Raw genomic sequence first — 23337 nt, 5'->3', positions numbered from 1 at the left:
TAAGTGTCTGTATTTCTTAGGGAGCAATACTAAAGCGTTTACAGTTGAAATGTCTGGGAAATGCTTTTATCTGGGTGGGATTTATCTGGGTAAGATAAATGAAAAACGACTGGTCAAATGTTAATGATAGTTGGAGCTGGGTGGAGAGTACATGGGCATTCATTTTAATACTCTCGCCATGGCTAGGTGTGTTTGGAAATTTACATAATAAAAAGTGAAAAAAAAAGAAATATGATAATAAGAATGCGTGCCATCTACCTTCCTATGTGATTAAAGAAACTGGGCACAAAGAGACCTTTCGTTCTTGAGTCACTTAACTCTAAGCAGCTGTTTTCTGAATTATGAGTATCAGCTAAAATAAGACGAAAGAGAATTTGCTACAAAGACCTTAAGGTTATAATTTTTCACACCTGGTTGTCTGGATCTGTGAGGCAGCGCACCACGATGGGTGCAAGACGTTCAGATAGCACCACTGGAAAATCGGATCTGTTTTCCTGGAGAAAAATGGCAACAGGAGGAATTTGTTCCAGCAGCTCAGCCCGCACTGTGGGCTCTGCAGCAATAAAAAAAGGAGACAAAGAATTATATAAGAAGAAGCCAAGCATCTTATACAGTATATATTGATAGTTTTCTAGCTTTTCTTACTAAAATACTTCATCAAGGAAATTAGACAAATGCAGTTTAAAAACCATTTCCCATTTAGAGTATTTATGCTACAGACAAGCTTAAAAAGCTGATAAGCTATACGGCAATATAAAAACATAAAAAGAAGAGAGAATGACAACTCTATTATAACAAGCCATATATAAATCAAGGAGAGAGCAAGGGGTCTGCATGCCGGGCCAGCGTCCAAAACCCATTACAACTAATGGCATATACGTGAGACCTATGGGTGGTGCTGATTTAAATTCCAGCCAGAATGTATACACTATAAATAGTTCTTTCATAAATGCACTCCCCCACAATCCACGCACCCCAATTATTTCTAAGGCAAAGCATTAAACAAAAGAGCGGCTCTAGCTCCAATATACCACATTAAATTTAACACAAATATATAATTGCTTCAGCACTGTAAATGGTGACTCATTTACAAAGAGAATCCATTTAAGGACTCAAAACATCCACTTGGGCCTTTTTAAAAGCATTGTGTCATACTCATATGAATATTTTAAACTAATATGGGAGCTATATGGAAGAGCTTATTTTTCTATTTTCGGTTAAAATGATCAAAATCCAAAGCAAGCCTAAGATTTTGGAAACTTTCTGAAGCTGTTCACCAGTCATCATAAATGCAGGGCGGGTAGGGGGTTCAGAGCAGCCATCAGTACTGGCAACCCCACTCATCACTCATGTTACTCATCTCGACTCTGTGTGTGTGTGTGTGTGTGTGTGTGTGTGTGTGTGTGTGTGTGTCAGTGTGTGTGTGTGTGTGTGTCTGTGTGTGTGTGTGTCTGTGTGTGTGTGTGTCTGTGTGTGTGTATCAGGTGGTGGGGGGATGGACAATGTCTTAGTGTCTACCATAAGGCAGTGTGCTTTTCTTCCAAGACATCAATCATGGAGAGGTATAAAGAGAAAGAAAAATCAAGATTAGCCCACAAAGATCACAGGTGGGGGAACTAATGACTGGGATTGTTCTAATCCAAAGGACTTCTTTTGATTTGGTATTTCTTAGCAACCAACAGTCTGGCAAAACTCACAAAATACAAAAGGCCTAACTGCCAGGGCAAACAGCATTCATAATCCTTAGTCATTCTAATTTTCTAAAAATAAGGATAATTTGATGCCAAATAAGATGCCCATTCTTCATGACAAAATCCATTCATGGGTAGACACTGCTTAACGTTTACCGATTAACAAACAGGTTTTATTTTAATCAGCTATCAAAGCTTATATACAATTTCTTGGAAATGTACAACTTAAAAATAAAAGTATACAATCCTTGTACAAACCTGCATCTTCTGACAATCTGACCACGATCTCCACTACCGTTATGAAGTCTTCTTCATTGTTACTGAAGTCCCGGAAGAGATCAAGCAGCCCTCTGGCAATAATCTGACTGTGGAAGCAAGAAAGGGTCCATACAGTTATGTGTGCTAATTCCGGCATGTGCTACGAGCAGGTAGTACAATCATGGGGGAAAGGAAAGTCAGCCACCTCCGTCCAGAGGGAGAAGACACGGTCAAGGAACATCCAAAGGTGGTCAACATCCTGTAGGAAGGGGACCCATATCCTCCAGTCTGGCAGTCACTGGAGGTGGAAACTGTCCACCTGCACAAAAGAAAACCTTTTTCTCCTTTTCTAACTGATTCTTCAGGCCTAGATAGACTTGGAAAAGAGGTCCCATGACAGTGGGAGGGAATTAAGTGACCAATAAAATGCAGAAGGAAAAAGTCCAAAGGGACACCCGATGGCCATCTCAATCTCGAATGGCCTCTACCCTCTAGGTGTCAGTAGCAGCCCCCTGGCTGCCCGCTCCCCATGATGTGACAATCAAAAATGTCTCTATATATTGCCAAATGTCCACTGGGGGCAAAATCACCCCTGGTTGAGAACCACTGCATTAAAGGATGCTGGGCAAAAGGCATAGGGAACTCTCTGTACCATCTTTACAGCAATTCTGTAGATCTGAAGTTACTTCAAAATAAGGTTCAAAGACAAAACAAAACACAAAGACCAAAAAAAGCCACAATGGGGTAACACTACCCCCACTAGAAAAACTAAAATTATAATAACAATACCTAGTGCTGACAAAGATATGGAGCAACAGGAACTCACAGATTTTGCTTGTGGGAATGCAAAATAGCACAACTGTTATTTGGAATGCAAATTGTTATTTGGAAAACGATTTGGCAGCTTCTCAAAAAGTTAAATGTACACTTATCATTCAACACAGCAATTCCCTCTTAGGTATGTACCCAAATGAAATAAAAACATATGTCCACACAAAGACTTGTACACAAAGGTTCATATTAGCATCATTCATAATAGCCACAAGATGGAAAAAACCTCAATATTTGTCAATTGGGGAATGCACACACAAAACACAGACTATCCATACAATGGAATATGACTCAGCAATAAAAAGGAGAGAACTGCTGGTAACAACAGGGAGGAATTTCAAACGCATTTTGCTAAGTAAAAGAAGCCAGCAGAAAAGACTGCATATCACATGATTCCATTTATAGGAAATTCTTAAAAAGGCAAAACCTTAGCATCAAAAAACAGATCAGTAGTTGCCTGGGCCAGCGGTGGGGAGAGAGGGAGAGACTGACTGCAAAGAGGCAAACAAGGAAACAAGGGGCTGATGGAAATGCTCACACCTGACCATGGAGATGACTGCATGAGTGCACACCTTTACCCCAAATTCACCTCACTGGACGCTCTAAGTGGGTGGATTTTATTGCATGAAAAGTATGCCTTGATAAAGGTGTTTTAAACAAAGGCACTGATGAGGGTAAAAGTCAATGGGATCAACAGTGGCTAATGGTGGCCTGGAGGCCTTGGTGTGCCCGCAAAGAGGGACTGGCGTTCCTGATGGGTGTCTTGGAGCAAATGGAAAGGAGCCTCTGCCTGCCTCTGTCTGCTCCTCTGGGTACCTGACAGTCTAGAAATAATACACGTCTCTGTGTCATTTCTGGCCAAGCATCGGGAGAAGAGCTGAAGTCGAAAACCCACCTTGATTTTCAGAAAAAGATGACTAGAAATGTGGAATTCAAAGAGGCATCTTTTGGCCCAGCATACTACGGGAAGAAATCCATCAGCTCAAGCCTGCCCATGGAGAGACTTATACCACCCCTGGGATGAAAGGTCGAGATCTGGCAGCCAGGAGGTTTGGGGAAGCCGGAACAGACACTGTAAAGTCCCTGATTACATTTCACTGGACCACATTCATGGCAGCCTCCCGGGGGAAATCAAGCAACTAAGATCCCCAATCTGCTTGTAAGGCCATAGAATGGATAGACAGAACTGCATCCAGCCTCAAGTGGTCACAGGAGGCCTGCCCTCTTAAGGAAAGCAAGGAAAGGGGCAAGAGAGGGCCCTGAAGCAGGGACACATCCACCGCTGTGAATGCAGGATGCGAGAGAGCTAGAGACGCAAACAGATTGGTGCTTTGGCACCAACACTTTGGCTGCCTGATGTTGGAATGACCTGGAGAGGTCACAGCGGATGAGCAGAGTCCAGAAGCATCAGAGTCGATACTTGCGTCAGCTGTGCTAATGACATGAAAGGACAGTGGACGACTGCGCGCCTCGGGCAAGCGTGAGGAGCTTAAACGAGATCACAAGATCGTGCACGTGAAGTTCAGAGCATGGCACCTGGCACACGACGAGTCCTCCAGCGCATCAGCCATCAACCACATTACGATATAAGCAAAGAATTGCAATCAAAATGTCCATCAAAAGAGGGAAGCTAAAATAAATTATGATGTAGCTATACACTGGCATACCATACAACCATTTTTAAAGGTACCTATAGAAATGCACTGAGTTAGAAAGATGCCCATGATACATAAAATGAAAAAACAAGAGGAAGAATTTTACATACAGTATGAACCCATTTCTTAACAAAAATTATGTTTATGCATATGTGCGCAATACATGCACATATAAACACACTCATATATACGTACACTCATTTAGGAAACGTGTGGAAGGATATACACTGAACAGCTCATGGTTACTATCTAAGATTATAGTGTGGAAGGGAGGGAGACTCTCACTATTTAACTCCTGAAATTGCTAAATTTCAAAGAGCATGTATTATTTCCGTGAATTTTTTTTAAACATAAAGACAGAGGATGGCTTGATTTCACATGGCAATGTTCCCTGGAAATGTCACCATGGAAGGAACTCTTGGTGTCTCTGTCCCTTCTTTCCCTCACCCACTTAGGCAGTTACGACCATGAGTTTAGCCCCACTGGCTCTGGACTAGGGGCAGGAAGCCTGGGGTACAGAGACCAGCAAGTTCCAGGTCCCGCTCTGAAGGAGCTCACAGTCAAGGCCAGTAAGGAGGCAGGAAAATCGATGATGACCAACAGTGATGAGATTCTAAAGACAGAGAAGAAGGACATGGAGGAACGAGGCAGGGAGATGAGCATGAAGATGAGCAGGTGTTGGGCAGGGAGACGCGGAGGGGCGAGGTCTTCGGCCGCCGATGTCGGAACCATCAGACGAGGACTTGAAAATAAGTCTGATACACGTGCTGCAGGTCACGGGAAGAGCTGGACATGCTGGGGCAGTTAGGGAATACGGGGACTCTCTGTACTTTCTGCTCAGTTTTTCTGCAAATCTAAAACTGCTCACAAAAATAAAGTCTGTTAATTAAAGAAAAAATTAAAGTGAAATAAAAACCTTCCAACAAACAAAAGCTGTGAGAATTCATTGACAGTGGTCTTGTGCTAACAAGAATTGTTAAAGGAAGTTCTTGAGGCAAAAGGATATCTGACAGAAATGGACAGTTTACAAAAAGAACTAAAAAGCACAAAAATGGTAAAAATGATAGCAAATACAAAAAATATTTTTCTCATTTTAGTTGCTTTAAAAAGATAGTTGACTCTCTGAAGCAAATATAGTAACAAGGTATTGTAGGGTTTGTAACTTGTGTAGAGGTAAAATGTAGGAAGACAATAGGGGGCGAGGAAACAGAAGTCCACTGTTGTAAGGTTCTTATACTGCATCCTGCACTGCATGAAGAGTGGAATAATTTTATTTGAACAGTTGGAATAAGCTAAAGAAATATACTATAATCCCTAGAACAACCAATAAAAAATTTTAAAAGAGGTATAACTAATAAGTCAATAGTGAAGATAAATTGGAATTATTAAAAAACTCATTCGATTTTTCTTAAAAAGGCAGGAAAAGAGGAAAATACCAGGAAGAATTGAGACAAACAGAAAACAAAGTGCAAGACAGTAGATTTAAACTGAACCATATCAATAGTAACAAATGTAAATGAGCTAAACATTCAAATTAAAAGGCAGATTGTTAAACTGGATAAGAAAGCAAGACCCAACTATATGCTTTCTACAATAACCAGGCTTTAAATATAAGACATAGGAAGGTTAAAAACAAAAGTATGGGCAGAAATATACCATACAAACACTAATCAAGAGAAAGCGGGAGTGTATATATTAATATTAAACATAGTAAGCTTCAGAAAAAGGAATATTACTAGAGATAAAGAGGGACACTGCACACTGATCAAGAGATCAATTTATTCAAGAACACAGGGCAATACTAAGTGTGTACACACCCAAGAACACAGCTTTGAAATACACAAAATGAAAACCGTTAGAATTGAAAGAAAAACAGATAAATCCATGATTATAGTCACAGATTCCAACAGTCCTCTCTCAGTAATTGACAGAACAAGAAGACAGAAAATAAATAGGAATAAAGAAGACCTGAATAATGTTTTCAAACAACTTTCCAAGTTGACATTGATAGGATACTCTACCCAAAAACGTTGGGATGCACGTTCTTTTCAAGAGCGCATGAAACATGCAACAAGTTAGAGTAGATTTCTGAGCCATAAAACAAATCTCAGCGACTTGTAAAGAAGAGAAATAATACAAAGTATGTTCTGTGACCACAAAAGACTTAAACTAAGAATCAAATAACAGAAAGATACCTGAAAAATCCTCAAATATTTCTAAATTAATCAATATACTTCTAAATGACTCATTGGTCAAAGGAGAAATCATTATGGATGTTAAAAATACTCTATACTAAAAGGTAATGAAAATATTGCCTATCACAACTTGAGGATGCAACTAATATAATATTTAAGTATTTATAATACTTAATATAGTACTTAATAGCAATCTTAAAATGTAAAATGCAGATGTTATAAAGGAAAGGCCAAGAAAGTAAAATGTTAAGCATTCCTCACAAGAAGTAAGAAAAAGAACAGCAATTAAATTCCACCCCTCAAGAAAACTCCAAGGAAGAAAATAATACAGATTAGAGCAAAAATTACTGAACTAGAAAATGAACATATAACAGAGGAATTCAAAGACAAAACTTGATTCTTCAAAATAACTAATAAAATTGATAATCCTCTGGTAAAAATCATCTAGGGAAAAAAAAAGAGAAAAGGCAACAAGAGCCAACAACAGGATGGAAAATGGGGCCATACTACAGATTTCACAGACAATAAAAAGAAAATTACCATTTGCCAACACACAAAAGAAAATTACCATTTGCCAACAGACAATGAAATAACAGATCTAAGCGATGATTATTTGTGACCATTAAAATCATTAGAAGAAAGGTTGGTAAGGAATTTTGCAGTGAAAGAATCGAACACCTGCGCCCACTGCTCAATATTAACATCTCAACCAGACCTTGTCTCCTGATGTTCTGTAATAAAAAGTACACAAGACAACATATGAAGTATTGTTTAAAAGAAAATTGAAGCAGAATCTAATCAAGTCTCCAAGTTTAATTTTCAGTTTACAGAAAATACAGAGAACAAAGGAACACGTGAAATTACACCATGAGAATAATGACCACCAAATCCAGACTGTGGAAAATTCTACCAGACTAATGACCCCTTCAAGAGGGACCTCCCTGGTGGCGCAGTGGTTAAGAATCTGCCTGCCAATACAGGGGACATGGGTTCGATCCCTGGTCCGGGAAGAGCCCACATGCTGCAAAGCAATGAAGCCCACAAGCCACAACTACTGAGCCTGCACTCTAGAGCCCATGAGCCACAACTACTGAGCCCGCATGCCACAACTACTGAAGCCCGCACACGCCTAGAGCCCGTGCTCCACAAGAGAAGCCACCACAATGAGAAGCCTGCACACTGCAACAAAGAGTAGCCCCTGCTCACCGCAACTAGAGAAAGCCTGCGCACAGCAACGAAGACCCAACACAGCCAAAAATAAATAAATAAAAATAAATAAATAAATAAATATTTTCTTTTTTAAAGGCATTTTGAGACAGTCAGGGAAAATTGAGCATAGATTGGTAGACTGGAAGGCATTATTAATTTTGTTGAGTGTGATAATGATACTGCAATTAGATTGCAGTCTTTAATGGATAAAATGACATAATATCTTAGATTTCCTTTAAAATACACCAGCAAAAGAGCACAAAACTTATACAGAGAAAATTTTATTGGGACATTAAAGGAAACCTAAATAAATAGAAAGATATACCATGTTTATGGATCAGAAGTCTAAATATTGTAAAGAGGGCAATTCTCTCCAAATTGATGTACAGATTCAATGCAAATCCAATCAAAAGCCTAATAGGTGTTGTTTTTGTTTTGTTGTATTAGAATCTGATGAGCTGATTTTGAAATTTATATGGAAATGCAAAGGACCAAGAAAAACAAGTTATGTCAAAGAATGAAAACAAGGTGAGAATTCTTTCTCTATCAAATATCAAGACTTCCCACAAATCTACAGTAATCAAGACAGTGTGGTATTGGCTGTGGGGAGACAAACCAGCCACTGGAAAAGGAGACAGTCCAGAGAGTCATGAATAGACATCGGATTATAACAGACAAGGCACTGGGGAAAGGACATATTTTTGGTCAGTGGTATTGTGACAATTAGGAAAATGAAGCTGGACTCCCCCCCGCCTTTCACACAATGAACAAAAATCAATTTCAGATGGGTTACAGACCTAAATGTGAATGAAAGAAAAAAAAACTAAAGCCTTTGAAGCAATATAAAAGAATACGATTATGATCTAGGGGTAGAAGAAGACATTTTAAAGACACTTCAAGATGCACTAAGGATAAAAGAAAATGTTGATAAATTTAACTACATTAAAATGAATAGCTTCTGGTCACCAAAAGAACACCATAAATAAAGCTAAAACATAAGCCACAGAATGAGGGAAGATGTCTACCATACACAACTGACAAAGGGTTGAAATCTAGAACAAACCAAAAAACTCCTACAAATCATTAAGGAAAAGACAGGCAATCCATCTACCCCCTACCCCAACAAAACATTTAAACAGACACGTCACAAGAAATTCAGATGTCCAACAAACGTATGAAAAGGTGTTCAAACTCATAAATAAGGAAAGTGTAAATTAAAATCACAAAGCGATATCGCTATATACACTACATACTACCAGACTGGCCAGAAGTTTAAAATCTGACAATATCAACTGGCAGATAAAATGTAGGGCAAAGGTGGGAGTGTAAATTTGTGGCAACCACTTTGGAAAACTGGCACCATTTACTAAAGTAGGAGATAAGCGTACCCCATCCCAGAGTCATTCTTCCCTGCAGATATAAAAGAAGCATGATATAAAATTCAGACCTCACTGAGGATTTTAAAAAACTCTTAGTGATTTTTTCTATAAAATAAATGACCTATACTCTTCAAAATGTCAACAATACCAAGAGAGGCAAAGAAAAGCTGAGAAACTGTTAGAGATTATAGGAAACTAAAAAAACACGAAAATTAAATGCACTACATGATGCGGGCTTGGACTCTGGACCTAAAAATCAAACAAACAAAAATCCTGATATAAAGGACATTATTAGGACAACTGGCAAAATTTGATTAAAATCTACATATTAAATAATAGTATTGTATCAAACTTAAATTTCTTGATTTTGATAATTGAACTGTGATTATGTAAGTAAATGACCTAAGTCCTTGTTCTTAGAAAAATGCACACTGAAAGATTTAAAGGAAAAGTAACACTAAGTGTACAACTTACTCTCAAATGGTTGATAACCAAAAAGGAAAAATACGGAGAGAGATGTAAATCAAATGTGGCAAAATGTTAACAAGGTGACAAATCTGAATAAAAGATATACAAGAATTCTTCCTACTCTTCTTGAAACTCTTCTAAAAGTTTGAGATTATCTTTTAAAGTTTAAAAATAATCTCCTAGCAAAACAGAAATATAAAGAAATATAACCCAGAAATATAAATTTTCTTAAGCTGATGAGAGGTAGCTACTAAAAAACTAAAACAAGATAGGAAAGGAAAAAATAAAACCATCATTCTTCACAGGCAACATCACTGTAGTATGTAGAAAACCCACAGAATCCACAGGGAAGTTATTAAAGTTAATAAGTGAACTTAGCATAATCAATGGAGACAAAATCAAAATATAAAAATCAATTCCATTTTCATATGTCAACAACAATTACAATATACCTTTTAAGAAATGATACAATTTACATTAGCCTAAAAGATCAAATACCTAGAACTAAATCTAACAAGATACAAAAGATCTCTACAACAGAAAACCACGTATTATAGTTTTATAGTTATTTATGTGTATGTTTATACATGTATATGTATATATGTGTATACACACACACACACACACACACACACAGGGAAAGTGAAGAAAATCTTAAAAAATGGAAGGAGTAGAAAACTAGATATTGTAAGGATATCAATTCTTTACATATTGATTTATAGATGCAATGCAATTGCAGTGAAAATCCCAGCAGGTTTTTTTTCTAGAAACTGATAAACTGGTACTAAAACACACTTGGAAATGCAAAGGGCCAACAGCAGCCAGGACAATCTTGAAGAACAAAGTGGGATAGCAAGGTATCAGGTAATCTCTCTGATACCAAGACTTTGATGACAAAGTTGCAGTAATGAGGACGGTGGGGTCCTGGTGCGACGACAGATACACAGCCAATGCAGCAGACTAGAGGGTCCAGAAGCGGACACCTGACTGAAGACAAAGGTGGCAACGCAGAGCAGAGACCAAAGCGCTCTCCATAAACGGCCCTGGGTTAACTGGAGGCCACAGGAGGGAAGCGAAACCTGACTTCTCCCTCACATCATACCGAACAAGAAAAGCAATTCCGGGGGGACCGTGGCTCCCAGTGTGAACGGGAAACAACAAAACTTCAGGAAGACGGTGTAAGAAAATACGCTAGTGGCCTGGGGGGAGGCAGACGTCTCTTACACGGGACATGAAAAGCAGAGACCCTAAAAGAGAAAGCTGCTAAATTGTGGACTACATGTCTCAATGAAGAGCGGCTCATTAAAAGACGCCGCTCACAGTACCCTCACTTCCCCAGCGGTAGATCAGGGATAATAATGGGGCTCGCTCAGCAGCACTTGCTGCGAGCCTTCTATGAGTTAACAGATGTAAAAGCAGAGACTATAATTTTTTAAAGGAGTAGTAAGAATAGACAGTGAGTAGGAACCGGTCTTAACAGAACCTGTCCTTCAGGGAAGGGATGCGGGGCGGGCCGGGCCGGGTAGAGCCCACAGGACTGTCAGGGTGAGAGGGGGTTTTTAAGTGGAAGGAAAGGGCCCGTAGAAGGGGTGACAAGGGAGAGACAGAAGATGGAGGGAGACGAGAGAGCGCCTCCTCCTCTGAGGGAGGAGGGAAGTGCCGGCAGATGCAGGTTTGGGCGGATTGGGAACTGAAAGGGATGCCTTAGTCTCTGCTCTCCTCCTGAAGGAAGAGTCACGGTCGTCTGCTGAAGGGAAGAGGCGCGGGCTGAGCCCGGAGGCGGGTCCTGCCAGCACCATGAGCAGTGACCGCAGAATGTGCAGGACAAGTGGCACAAAGGTCCCTGAAGCCCAGTGCCATCAAGACACAAGACGGGCGCGCAACGCACCGACCCATGCTTCTCAATCGCGGGACACGTTTTACTTTTCTGAGCACCGTACATGTGAAGGAAAGCCAGTTAGCAATCCTAATTATTTAAATCCCATTAAATTTCACCACCGTCTCCTTCCTGGCTTACCGGGTGGCCAGTAAAACAGCAACAAGAATAATGGTAAAGCCTAATAAGGCAGTGCTGTTCAGGCAGACTCCCAGCATCCAGGGAACAGCCCGTATCCCACCTCCTCCACGCATCCTGCAAGGCTGTCACAGACGGGTGGCCGCCAGTGGCCCCTTAACCGTACGCAGGCCAGGTACAGCTTACCGGTTGAAGATGCTGCCGCTGAAAGTGTACTTCTCCAGGCGAGCAAGTGCAGGCAGGTTGTCCTGGCCCAGAACGTCCAAGAAGGCTGTCACCCTCATGCCGTCGCACGAGGGACCGTAGTCCTCAGATCCATCTAGAGGGGAAGAGGGGAACCACACTCGTAAGTGCGCACCAGCTGGGACGGGTCACACCTGGCAAGACGGAGCCGGTCGCACGCCTTCTACTCTCGCAGCCCCTCCCGGCTGAAGCCCCTGAGTACCGCAGACTTGACAACGCGTGGAAAATGCAGGGGGCGGGTTTATAAACCAAGGGAAGCGTGATGAGACCAGAGCCTTCGAGAAGGGCCAAACGCCCTCCCTTCAGGGCTGCCGGTCTGATGCACTCTCACCACCGTGGATAAGACCCTCTCCGCCATCTGGGAAGCAAGTGAACAAAGCGCTCGCCCCTATGAAAACTGGCCACGGAGCTCTAAGCGAACACATTGAAAACGGTCGAAAGAAAAAGAAGTTTGACCCTTGAGCAAGGATCTGATGGCAAGTCCTCAGCGCCGTATCTTGTCTTGGCCTAAATGTCCTCACTATGCAGCTTTACCCACTCCGTGACAGCGAGTCCCATCAACCCTCAGCCCTGGCCTGGCAACACCCAACCTGACCCCTCCACGTGGATGTCTAACGGGTGCCTCCAACTCACTCTGGCCAAACAGGAGCCAGCTGTCATGCTGCCTCTTCCTCTCCAAGCCTGCTCTCCCCCGTACCCCCAACCGAGGGCAGCCATCCCCTCCCTCCAACGTAACGCCAAACGTCCCTGGAAGGGAATGAATCCCCCAACTTCTATGTGTTAGCTGCGTGACCAGAGTAAGTGACTTAACCTGTCTATGCTCCCATATTCTAACATGTAGGGTGCATACAAAACCCTACCCTTGCCCGGTCCAGATGTGGGAACAAGGGAGTTCGTGCATGGCAAGACCAGCGGGATCTGGCCCCTCATGATCTGGCCTTGACCCTGGCCACCACCCTCTACGCACCCACGCGTCAGGGGTGGAAAGGCCTCCCTCCTACCCCCTGCACTGCAATAGCTGGGCGAGAAGCACTACTGCAAAAAAGCAGAGGGTTCCTATGTGGCAGATAGAAAAACCACGGTTAATTTAGGCAGTAACTGATAACAGCTGAAAACAAGAGATGACAAGTTTGCGCCTAGGTGCTTACTCTTCTTTGAAACATTAACCACATTTTTTTTCTCAACGAATTCTTTTAGGCTAGTAATTAGAGCCTATTAAAAATGTACACTGTATAACAGTTACCCAGAGAATTCTAACACAGAATTAGACGTTTGTAGAAACAAATGTGTGTGCCACGATCAACGACGTCATTGTCCTGCAGGGTCCCTCCTGGGAGCACCAGGCCCCTAACCACAGTCCCGTGGCATGGGCTATTCTCAGTACCTTTCGGGACCCAGGAAGAACATGCAACCTCCAACCCACAGACGGTCACGCAGCACTGCGGGCCCGGCCTGGAGTGGGCTTTAGAACACCGAGTTCAAAACAGACAGCTCTGGGACCTGATGACGTCCACAGACATACATGCCCTTTTCACACATACAACTTTTCATAAGGATCAGGTTTCAAAATATCCTCTGAGGCCCAACCGTGTACTTCATGGGTTAAGAACTCCTGTTTTAAAGTAACAGAAAATATTTCTTCAAAGAACTCTGCTTATCAGAGACCTAAAGAACTTAGCAATTCATTCTACAAAAGAATAATTGTTATTAGAGAACATTAATGATTCTACTACACTAACTATAGAAAACTACACTAACTATATACATGGAAATAAAAGCCATAAGCCATAAAATATTGGATAATAACTAAACTTTATTGGTTACTTCCTATAGGCCAGGAACTGTGCTAAGAGCTTTCTGTATAGCAGTAGTTCACTAAACCCTGACAATAACCACATTAGCCCATGTTTCCGTTAAGGGAATTGAAGCTCAGAGAGGTTAAGAAGGTTGCCGAAGGTCACGCAGCTACAGAGTGGCAGAGTCAGAATCTGAACGCAAAGAGTCGGACTCTAGATGTTGCACTATGCTGTACTGCCAGAAAGGAAGCCGAAATTTTAATTTTAATTTTCAAAGAAGTCCCTCCCTCCTCCCTGCCCGGGATTCAGCCACAGTGGCGTTCATTCCCTTAGTTCTTCAGACACACCAAAAGCCTTCATCTCGATGATTTTGTACGTGCTGTTCCCACTGCCTGGGACACTATCACTCCTTAATCGCTACGCCCTACCCCAGCCTGGGTGTCAGCGTCCAAAAGAGCCTTTCCCTGACCTTTGGGGGAAGGCCAGTCCCTGGTTACAGCCTCTCCTGGAGCTGTGGCTCTCCCGTCCTGACGCCGCCACAGAGGTGCTGGCACCAGCTTTTGTGGCTGCTCGTGTCTGTCTCCCAGCAGCTCTGCCCGCTGCACGGAGGGGCTGTAACCTCAGCACCCAGTATAGTACCTGACAAGTAACAGGTGCTCAGTAAAAAGTAGTGCCGTGAAGGAACACCAAAAGAAACTTAAATGAATGAAAATACTGAATTTAAAAAAAAAAAAAGAATGTTATAATATAAAATCATAAAGAAGCAAGAAGGAACCTTAGCACATGCCTTGATAAATTCCCTCATTTTCTATTCAGAGCCCCCAAAGCCAGCAGCAAAACCTGGAATTCTTAGAACCTAAATGTTCTGCATTCCGGCCCAGCGCTCTTTCAAGAGATGTGCAGAAAGACCTACTGAGATGAAGGCTGAAAGCACAACAAAGCCAAAGGCAAGGGTTATGGCCGCCAAGGCAACTGAAGGAAGGCAAGAGAGACTTCTGTTTCCAGCCGAGAAGGGAAAAGACCTGCAAGGTTTACACAACTAGAAAACCAGGAAAAATATCAATGAAACAAAAGTTTCCAGGCACTAGACAACAAGCAGCCCAGCACTAGGATGTCCCAGAGAAGATCTCTCCTTGTCACAAACAAGTAGAGCCCTGAGGCGGCAGCGGCTGACCGCCTAGAGGGTTCTCAGCTGCAGAGCAGGAAGCGTGAGGAGGCCAGGGGAGGGGAGGGAGCCGCAGAGATCAGCACAGCGGAGATCAGCACAGCAGCCCCCGGAAGATAAACCACTTGTGCGTTGCTAGGAAACAACTGCTTTAGCAGAAGTTGACACCCTATGGCCAACATTTAAGACCTACATACAGGTAGGGCTAAGGCACTAGATTTCTGATGCTTATACGGGGATAAAAAATATGGGTGGTGAATTTGAAACCAAGCCCCCAATATAAGCCAATTGTGGAAAGGGGATTACAGTTAAGGTGGGAGTAGGGTAAAGGACAGTCACCCCTGAGAAATCAGAACCACAGCCTTGCATGACCTATGGGTGTAGAGACCAGATTTACACGACTTGCGAAGTGTAGGCGCCTCACACTGAGCAACTGGGAGGACCACTGTCCAGATTTATTCCAATTGCAGGCATCCCTGCTGAAGCAAACAAGCTGTTCAAAAGAGACTTACGATCCAATAAGCATGCACCTTCATAAAACAATCCCTGCTGAAGATAAATATGCAATAAAAAATTTCCAACTATACATGGTTACAAACCATCAAGAGGAAGGGTTAACAGACACAACAAATGAGAATTTGCACCCCAAGATTAGAGATATTAGAAAAAATCTGAAGTACACTGTCAAATAATTATGCATAGAATGAATAGGATTTTTAAAGTAGATATCATAATGAAAAAAGAGGAGAGTGCAGGGTGGGAGGAACAGGCATATTTGAAAAAGAACCAAGCAGAAATGAAAAACAGAGACAATTTAATTAAAAATTCAGTAGCTGGCTTAAATAGCAGTTTCGACACAGCTCAAGAGAGAGTTAGTGAGCTGGAAGATTGATCTGACAAATCACCCAGAACACTGCACAGAGAACTAAAGAGTTGGAAAATACGGGACAGCAATTGAGGCACATGAAGAATGGAATGCTAAGGTCTAAGATAAGTCCAGTAGGAATTCCAGGAGGGATTAGTGAAAATAGGAAGATGCAATATTCAAAGAGATAATGGCTAACAATTTTCCAGAATATAAAAGATGAATACTTAATTTGAAGAAGTACAAATCCTGAACTGAATGATTAATAACAAATCCATACTTAGAAGCACTGTAGAACACCAATGGCAAAGAAAAGCATCTAAAGAAAATGGAGAAAAATCAAAGATTAAACCCCAGACCTCTCACTTAAAAGATGTCAGAGGCATAATGTATGAGTTGAAATAGCTGGTTGTGAAATCCAGCTCTGCCTCTTAGAAGGTACCTACTCCAGGTAAATATCTCACCTCTCTGATTCTCAGTTTCTCACTCTAGTAAAATGGATGCCTACCTCAGGTGACTGTTGTAGGGTAGGTTAAATGACAGTAGATGGACAGATAGATATAGTTATACAGCATGCAACACACATAAGCGCTTTAGAAACGTCAGCTGCTGCTGTTCTATGGCTAAGCCACTGAGCTCATTATGTCACTGGTATTGTTTATGCTTCTACCCACCCCACCCCCCCAGAGTTCAGGGCAACCACAGCAACTAGAAAGTGTGTTGCTGGGGTCGGGGGGGGATACGAGGGGAAGCCCTCGTATTAAACTCAGCCCAAACTCTGGTTGACCCCTAAACCATGCCCTTGTGTGGTAAACTCCAGCATAGCTGAGGCTAGGAGAACTGAAATGAGATTTGGGGTGCTATCCACTACAGGAAAGACAGTGGGAACAGCTGGACCTCAATTTAAATGCCTACTGAAATAAAACAAAACAGAACAAAGAAATCCACACTCTTTGGAGGCATATAGCAGAATTCAGAGATTTTTACAGCACATGCTATTCACTATATCCAGGTTACACTCCAAAATTACTCAGTAAACAGAAAACTTGAACTAGCTAAAAGAGAAAACATCAAAGCATATTGAAAGGATCCAAATTCTGGAATTACAGACAAGGATTTTAAAACAACTATTATAAAATGCTTATGGATATAAAAGAAAACATGCCTATAATGAGTGAAAAGATAAGAAATCTCAGCAAAGAAATGTTAACTATAAAAAGACATGAAATAAAAATTCTAAAATTGAAACAATATCTGAAATTTAAAAATTCACTGAGCAGACTTAACAGAATGGAGATGACAAAACAATGGCCAAAAATTCCCCAAACTCGGTGAAAGAAACAAATATTTAAAATCAAGGGTCTCAGCAAACCTCAAGAAGATAAATACAGTTGGCCCTTGAACCACACCGGGGTTAATCCAAGTATAACTTATAGTCCGTCCTCCAAATGCATGGTTCCTATGCATCCACAGATTCAACCAACCACAGACCATGTAGCACTGAAGTATTTCTTACTGAAAAAAGACCTGTATATAAGTGGGCCTGCACAGTTCAAGTTCAAGTTCTTCAAGAGTCAAGGGTACACAGAAAACCACACTTAGACACATCACAGTCAAACTGCTGATTACCAAAGAGAATCTTGAAAGCAGCAAAGAAAAACAAAAATTACGTACAAGGAGTAATGATTTGAATGTCCCCTGACTCCTCACCAGAAATAGTGGAAGCAGAAGACCGTGGAAGCGCACCTTTAAAGGCCTGAAAGAAAAAACGTCAATCCAGAACTTGACATCCAGTGAAATATCTTTCAGGGAGAAAGATGAATGAAAGACACTGTCAGACTAAAAAGAAACCAAAAAAGCACACACACTAAGAATTTATTTTTTAACACACCCTTTTAAACATTGCCAGCAAATGTGGACTGCAAGAAATGCTCGATGAAGTCCTACAGGCTGAAGAGGAGTGGTACCACTTGGAAACTTTACCTTCAAAAGGAATCAAAAGCATTGGAAACAGTAAACATGTGGGTAGATGTTTTAAAAACTATTTTTCCTCCTCATTTCTTCAAAATACACACAATGATTTAAAGCAATACAAATCAAAACTTATAACTTCGTATTGGAGAATTTATAGCACGTAGATGTACTATGCAATAAGAACGGCAACATAAAGTAGGAGGGTAAGAAATGGAACTATACAGTTGTCAGTTTTCAACATCTTACGTACAGTGGTCCATTATTAACTCTAAGTAGACTGCTTCTGTCTCCACAGCTAGACTTGGAGGCCCTTATGCCCTGGGACCACGTCACATAATGCCTGGTACATAGCCTACACTTAACACATAGCAGTTTCTGTAGAAGTCAGTCTCCCAAGACTTTGACTACCTGGATTTAATTCATGAGAGTCTAACAGCCCCTGAGAAGCTGAGAAAATCGAGCTTCCACCAAAAGAAACATGAGGCGCAGCAACTAGCCTAAAGCCACCTGGAGCCGCACGCACAGCGAGTTATCAAGAAACCAAGACATTAATTCATTCGCCTCTGCTTGCAAAAATGAGAGGTCTTAGTTTCAGGACAGAACGCAGGTCAAAACTATCACATAACTGCTACGATAAAATGAATACATTTCAACATCCACTATAAAGCGCATGAGTTCATCAAAAGTATTCCACCATCCTAACGGTGAATATAGTAGAATTAAATTTTGGTAATTCATATTAAGTAGGTAAAGAGGGGCAGAGGGAAGAAAGACGTGTAAAATTCACTGGAAATAGTAAGAAATCTGAATTACAGGGATTTTCGTTTTGTTTTAAGAAGTGGAATTACAGTTTTAGTCCTGTACAGAACAAAGAACCAGATTATCGCACGGTTACCTCTCTGGGAGAGTTCTGCATTAATAGACCGCTGGCGGCCAATCAGAGCCAAAGAGGACTGGCCTCCTTTACATCCCTGGTCCGTCACATACTCTCCAACTGCAGCTCTGACCTCACCAGCGAGGCTGCAAATGCACAGCCGTCACCTGGCCTCACTACGGACAGCTCAGGACGGCACGTCCTCCAGTGTGGCACAGGGAAGGGATATTAAATATCACTAAACCACACAGTGGGAATGTTATTCTCTTCTCAATTCTCTGATTAATCAAGGAAAGTTTCGTTTCGACTAGTGTGTCTTCAACACTTCCCTAAAACTGGTTCATCTTCCTTTCGAATACAGAGAAGGGCTCGCACTCAGAATACTTAGCAGACAACTGTGTCTACCTAGAATTTTATCATGTTATTTTACTTCTGTCTTATGATATTTTGGTTAAGTTTCATGTTGAGCAATTCATACAAGTTCCCCAAAATGTGTTTAAATAAAAGAAATTGATACAAAGAAAAATACAGGTGGTATATAGATACAGCAGAAATAGGAAAAGCGGTACACAAATGACAGACTTCTAAAAAATACTGGATTGGTATAATCCAAGGACAATATTCCCCACTAACAGCATCACATTCATATGTGAATAATAGTGTCTTTTACTCCAAATTCCAAATATAGGTAAACATCGTCCTTTGTGTGGATCAATATCCTGGCCCCTTTCAAAATCCCACTTGAATCCAAATTGATGAGATTATCAGTGAGACTATTACTATTTACTTGTAAATGATGTATTAAATTTTTTGAACTACTCCATAAAAGCACCAGAGTTTACTAAAATGTACATGCAAGGCAGATTTGGAGCCCCTTGCCACAAAGGGAATGAAAACAGCCAGCATTATCTTCAACATCAACTCTGACAGTAGTCTGAACAGATACCATGATTAATAACCTCTTCTCATGACATTTTAATGTTGTTTTTTTTTTATTAAGTCTTCAAAGACAAACTAAATCAATCAACAGCTGATGAACCATATAATAACAGAGCAGGGTTTCTCAGCCTCAGCGTGATTGGTGTGATCATTCTCCGACGCGGGGCTGTTCTGTGCGTTACAGGACGTTCCGCAGCCTTCCTGGCCTCAACTCACTGGATGCCAGAAGCATCCTCTCCCCACTTTGTGAAAATCAAAAACGTCTCCAGACACTGCCACAGGTCCCCAGCTGAGAACCACTGTGAAAATAAAAGCCAGGTGCTACCTGAGCAGCCCCTGGTGAGTGGATGGTCCCATAAGGGAAGGGGCTTCATGTTAGCAGGAATGACCTGGCCCCCCTTGGCCTCTCTGACCTCATCTCCCACCCCCCCTGCCCTCTCCTCCAGCCACGCAGCTCCTTGCTGTTTCCCCATGACCCCCGTCACGTCCCTGGCTGAGGGCCATCACACAGCCCAGCACTTCCCTCTGCCTAGAAGTCTGCTCCCCAAGATGTCCTCTTTGATAACTTCCTTCTTCTCAGTAAAAGCTTTGCTCACTCATCCTCTCAATGAGGTCCACCCTGACCACCTGATTTTGAAATCGCATGCCTCCCACCTACACCCCACCGTACCCTGATCTACTTTTCTGTTTTTCCAGTGAATGTATCACCTTCTGACACACAGAACGTTTTCTTCCCACATCTACTGTTTATCAGCTGGGTCCACCCCCCAATCCTCCACCATTGCACCCAGGGCAAAACTCTTTTACTGACTCCTTGATATGCCTGGCACACAGCAGGCAATCAGTAAAAGCTGCTGAATGAATGAATGAATAAATGGTAAAGATCTGTCAAGCTAGCTTGCTATGCCTGACAGTGGCAGTAACACATAAAATGACTCCTGCTCCCAGAAAGAATTTTCTAGAATTTACATTTCTAGCCACCGCTAAGAGGGCAAACAGGCAACTGTTCACGGAATGAGGAACAAAGGTCTATGGACATGGTGATATCAGGAGCAGTCGATTACCCTGAGGAGCCACAAGTCCAGGTCATCCACAAACATCAGGAATCTTAAGCATTCAAGCTAGAAATAAAATATGAAGTAGGGTATGAATAATGCCTTGTTCAAATTTTTTCATTATATTTTCTTACATTTGAAAAAAAAAAGTTACCTACTCCACTCAAGAAAGCTTAATATAATACAGAAAAGCAAAGCCTTCTTAAGAAAATAGTCTCTAATACCTTCAAGCCTTCTTGGCTCACTTGAAATATTTTAAAAACAATACTGATCACGATCGGCTTCATTTGCTGTCTCCGCGATGATGGACTTTTTGGCAGCAGCTGCTTTCTAAGTTTCTGCCACGTATGAGCTTCACTGGCAAGTGTGCACAGGACATCACTGACCGTTTACCAAAAATGACTAATAATTTAAAGCTAACAAAGACCAGCACGGGAAAGGCTGAGAAGTGCCATTTGACTTGTAGGGGTAGGGGCCCCCTCCTGCCACACCTTGTGCTCAGCCCCCCGTCCCCAGCTGCACACCCACGTGTCCACATGTTCCCCGAACCATAGGGTCCACGAGCCTGTGGCTCTGGGGCATCTCAGGCAGCGGCTGTGGTTGCTGCCTCCCCTCCAGGGGGATGGTCCAAGTTAGAAAACCCAGCTAACCAGCTAAGAGATATAAAGCTCACCTCCATCCAACCAAAACCAGAGTGGTCCTGAAGCAGTAGCCTTAAGCTCACCCAACCGAAGATGAGGCTGGCTCTACTTCAGTGAGCTACTGATCAGTTTACAAAGTACAACAGAATTATTATCCTTTGACCCTGACGCTAGGCGACTAAGTAAAAAACAAGTGAACAGACAAAAACCTCTTTCCTCATTAACTGTGTTTCTGGAAGCCACAACCGTGGGGGGAAAAACGTCTTTCCCTTTCCCAGATCCTCCTCAACACTAACTGGTTACTCAACGGTTACCTACCAAACATAATGCACACTGTCAGTACAGTCATCATCTAAAACAGGCTGGGGGGGCTTCCCTGGTGGCACAGTGGTTAAGAATCAGCCTGCCAATGCAGGGGACACGGGTTCGAGCCCTGGTCCGGGAAGATCCCACGTGCCGCGGAGCAACTAAGCCCGTGCGCCACAACCACTGAGCCTGCGCTCTAGAGCCCTCGAGCCACAACTACTGAGCCCGCGAGCCACAACTACTGAAGCCCGCGCGCCTAGAACCCGTGCTCCACAACAACAGAAGCCACCGCAATGAGAAGCCCGCGCCCCGCAACGAAGAGTGGCCCCCGCTCACCACAACTAGAGAAAAGCCCGCGTGCAGCAACGAAGACCCAACGCAGCCAAAAAAATACATAAAAAAATAAAAATAAAAAATAAATAAAACAGGCTGGGGCGCAAAATAAGTTGGATGAGGTTGCTCTGGCGAAAACACACAGGGGACCCTGAGCACATGCCCGTGTGTCAGTGCTTTTCACAAGACACCAACCTGTCTTAAACCAGGCTAAGTATGAATTAACGCTTTAAGTATAATGTTAGGTGAATGTGCTTTACAGGTTCAAAGTACAATAGATACGATCTAATAAAAAGAGAGAAAGAAAAGAAATTTTACAGGTCATTCTGCATCACAAAAAGGATCAGAAGAGCTCATACAAAAAACAGAAGGCGTGTTAACAGCAAACCCATCACAAACGTCCTCTCCCCACCCACCATGGTTAATTTCAGGTGACGACAGTAAACCATAATTCAACATTCGACAAGAGTACTGGCGGTTCAGAGATGACAAAGGCATGGTCCCCAGACTCCAAAAGCTCCCAAGGGAACAAAGATCTTCCCACACATAACAACCCACAATACCCCGGTGGCAAGAGCCATAGGGTACAGGTGTAAACAAGCCAGGGAGGAGACCAGCTCTGCTTGGAGGAGGAAGGAGGTGATGGGAGATGCTTCCCTAAAACAGCAGTGATATTTGAGTTGGGCCTTGAAGATCGAGTAGGAGTTTACCACACAGGAAGAGAGAGAGGATCTGGGAAAGGGAAAAAGAACATTCCAGATGAAGGGAAGAACACAGCAGAGGAAAGTACACTGGCTGTCTGCTGCCTTTGAGGGGTTCGGGAAGCCAGAGATTTCTCACGAAGCCACCAAGCCCTAGCTGAGCAGCCAGCCCAGAACTGGTCTGAAGTGGAAAGGTGAGAAAAAATAAACACAATAAAACATGTCCAATGAGATAACTTTATTGGCCCAGACATGAACAGAGGTAGAGACGGAGGCAGAATGTTAGAGCACGTCTATCCCGGCAAGCATTTTCATTAAGAATCCGTTCTCCAGGCATTCCCAATATTTACGATTCTCCATTCAACATGTCATCCTGTCACTATAACTCTGTGTGAGATACGCCACCCTGGGCCAGCCCAATTATCCATACGATCCAATATTCTGTCTCTAACACAGCACTAGGGGACGTTGGTTGGGAGAAAACATGACAGATGTGACCCACTGTCTGTGTCCCCTTCAAAATGTTAGAAGATTGGTTGATGGGGGCTGAGAAGGAGTCTAGCCTTATTTGCAAAATGTGTACTTAAAAAAAAAAAAGAGAGAGAGAGAGAAAACTGTATTAATGTAGAACTTATGTAATTGATAATTCTTAGCGCTTCTCATTAGCCACTCTTCGATGAACAATAACTAAGTCTCTGCAAGGCCTTATATGATTTGGGGGGAAACTAGAGTAAACCATCCATTA

General features: G+C 42.3%; 1 protein-coding gene across 1 annotated transcript in view; it reads right to left on the bottom strand.

Annotated features, from left to right (window-relative positions):
• LOC309612971 (serine/threonine-protein phosphatase 4 regulatory subunit 1-like) overlaps positions 1-23337 on the bottom strand; it is a gene marked incomplete at its 5' end in the record, with an annotated part of 71905 nt that overhangs the window by 40169 nt on the left and 8399 nt on the right. Inside the window, 3 exon segments of the mRNA XM_082359342.1 lie at positions 411-553; positions 1950-2056; positions 11887-12019. Coding sequence (XP_082215468.1) covers positions 411-553; positions 1950-2056; positions 11887-12019 — 383 coding nt within the window.

The sequence above is a fragment of the Balaenoptera borealis genome (assembly GCF_965194805.1).
Source record: "Balaenoptera borealis genome assembly, chromosome: 16".
Taxonomy (NCBI): Eukaryota; Metazoa; Chordata; class Mammalia; order Artiodactyla; family Balaenopteridae; genus Balaenoptera; species Balaenoptera borealis.
This window is presented reverse-complemented; position numbering and strand designations above follow the sequence as displayed.